Below are 2,703 nucleotides of genomic sequence, written 5' to 3'. Positions count from 1 at the left end.
TATAGAGATAGATAATTGTGTCAAGCGAACAGTAAGCACAGTAAGTAAAGTGTGTGAATCGCTGTGAATTATAGCGTGTATTCATAAAAGTAGTTAAAGTGACTGTGGAAATTCTGTGTATTACAAAACTGTATCGAGAAAGAATAAACTAGTTTTATTTAAGAAAGGACTTGTATCGCTGAAGTTCCTCGGAAAGAATTTATACCGGAAATTAACAAACGAACAGAGACGTAACAATATAATTAAAAATGATTTATTTTCTAATGTAGCTAAAAATCAATGTCTCTGTTCCCCACTAGAGTTGTGTAACTGTATTTAGAAGCTCTGGACTTAATATGTAATGAAACTTGTTTATATTTCAGGACACGACACTTACATTGTCAAAACCTCACTGAAAATATTTTTCAACGTCATCCACAAAAAACTACAAACATATCATCATATTTTGCTATAATTTTTTGTATCGTCATTTCAGAACAAAATAAAATATTTTAAACTTTTCCCGCTGGCGAATACAAAACAAACCTATTTCAAAGCAAAATGGATTTAGATACGATAACAAAGATACCGAAAAGCAACAGGTTTTTGTTGTTTTTACATTGAAACTTATAATAATAATAATAATAATAATAATAATAATAAATAAAACATCAGTACGGTTTAAACGTCGAAAGCTGGCGAAGCATTAGAAACCAAAAGGCCTAAAATTTGTGATTAAATTCACATTATGTGCATTTTTATTTTTACAAATCTATAGTGATTTTGAATCTGGAATGGTTTGTGTATTTGTTTGTTGTTAAGCACAAAACTACAAAAAGGCAATTTTCTGTGCTCTGCTCGTGACAAATATCAAAACCGATTTTCAGCGGCATAAGCCTACAGACTTTCCGCTGAGCCACCTACAATAGACAAATTAAGAAGCATGTGGAAAAATAACATCTATAATTAATGTAATTTTTATCACGAATCTTAGGCCTATTAATTAAAAACGGAATATGTTAATTATTGACTGTAGCAAAAACAAATGACACAGAACAAAAAAAAAGAGAGGTCAAACCTACGTCCTTTTTAAAGATAAATTCATAAATTATTTATAAATATATAAATTCATATATTTGAATAAAATAAAGCATACTTGAAAAATAATTAAAGTTAGTGAATTCTAACTCAAATATCCAAATTTTTTGTCGATAGCTACAGATTTACCTAAAACTCTCCGTTACTTAAGTTGCGAACATTTATTATTATTGTCTTTGTTTCTCAATAAACCTTTTTAAGTATTTTAAAATACAAACCTTACTTACCTATAGCATGCCCTAAGTTAATATACCCCTGGTGGTATAAAAAAAATGCCCAGAAGGTGGCAACCAAATAGAATCCTGTGTCCCTACAAACTAGGTCTTCTCATGATGGTGATCCTGACTCAACATATTGATCCCGCTACTACAGTTGTTACGAAGATACCGGCCCCTTAAAAGTAAGATATTTCAACACTCTGCTTTAGGCTTAATGCCTACAACTTTAAAAGTTATAAGATCATCCTTGGGATGTTTTATGACATGCGTTTCTTTTACAATAGATTGGACCATCCTTCATGCATACAAAATATTACCAATATATAAAATAAAATCTAAGATGAATCCAAAAGTTAATCTATTAATATTATAAGAAGTTAAGTAAGATACACTTTTTTTTTTTTGCAAGTAATTAATTTTTACTATGGTTGTCTTGGAAAGTAGATGTTGATAAACTAAAACATTAACAAGGGAATTTACATTAAATGTAACGGTGTTCTTTTGTGGCCTTTTAAAGTCTAAGTTCACATGACTCACTTATTTTTAATGTTCTTGAAGTTGAAGCCAGGAAAAAGTTTCGGAGGGTGTGAAGGCTGCTGTCTTTGAAATCCGAGAAAATGTTTAATTAAAGAAAGATAACAAAGACAGAAAAAAAATATTATCTGAAATTTAGGGGTGGGGGTGGGGACTACCAAACACAGGAATGTCAGCACGTAGTTCCTATAGAGCTCTCATAAACACTGGAGTGCCTATTATCATTGATTACCACAGATGGCGCGTGTGTAAATGAGGCCGCCATCTTATCAGAAGATGCTTATCCACCCGAAATTAGTGTAAACAGATAGTTGTCACATTGTAAGTATATGATTTAAGTAAGACTTATGATGAACAATTTGTGTTTGGGTGCTAAAAAATATGTAGAAACATCCAGGGTCCACAGTGAAATGTTATTTTGACAATTAAACGAAATCAAACATGTTTCAAAGCTGTCATTTGTATTAATGATGCTTAAATGTGTTCATTTGTTGTTGTTGTTGTTTGTTTTTTGGGGGTATGTTAGAGTGATGATATTTGACTGTACAATGATTTCTATTAATTTTCTTTCTTACGTTGAATCGTTTTAATCTTGAAAAAGCTTCATGGATTACATGCCTTTCAGAACAGTTGAAAGTTAACATCTAAAGTACAATTTTAAAACATAAATTGACTTATCATATACTGAGTATTATAATAATTGGGGATGTTATAGGACAATTTTTGTCGTGATTTTACTGAAAACATCAAACTTTAGATGCCAGAAGTATATTTCTACAAAATTAAACAAGAACTAAGTTTGTGCAGAAACAGTAAAACTATTGTTACGACAGCGGAACTCACGTGACGCTAGCAACACGTCATGATATTCTCG

At 31.0% G+C, this 2,703-nt stretch overlaps 1 protein-coding gene across 1 annotated transcript in view; it reads right to left on the bottom strand.

Moving 5' to 3' along the window:
* LOC106474489 (mitochondrial sodium/calcium exchanger protein-like) overlaps positions 1 to 1,470 on the bottom strand; it is a gene marked incomplete at its 5' end in the record, with an annotated part of 15,800 nt that extends 14,330 nt beyond the window's left edge. Inside the window, 2 exon segments of the mRNA XM_022402805.1 lie at positions 1,305 to 1,389; positions 1,391 to 1,470. Of these exon segments, the coding sequence (XP_022258513.1) occupies positions 1,305 to 1,389; positions 1,391 to 1,470 (165 nt within the window).
* Between the last annotated feature and the right edge of the window lie 1,233 nt (positions 1,471 to 2,703).

Source organism: Limulus polyphemus, unplaced genomic scaffold (assembly GCF_000517525.1).
Source record: "Limulus polyphemus unplaced genomic scaffold, Limulus_polyphemus-2.1.2 Scaffold7288, whole genome shotgun sequence".
NCBI lineage: Eukaryota > Metazoa > Arthropoda > Merostomata > Xiphosura > Limulidae > Limulus > Limulus polyphemus.
Note: the sequence above shows the minus strand (reverse complement) of the source record. Positions and strands in the feature narration are given on the sequence as shown.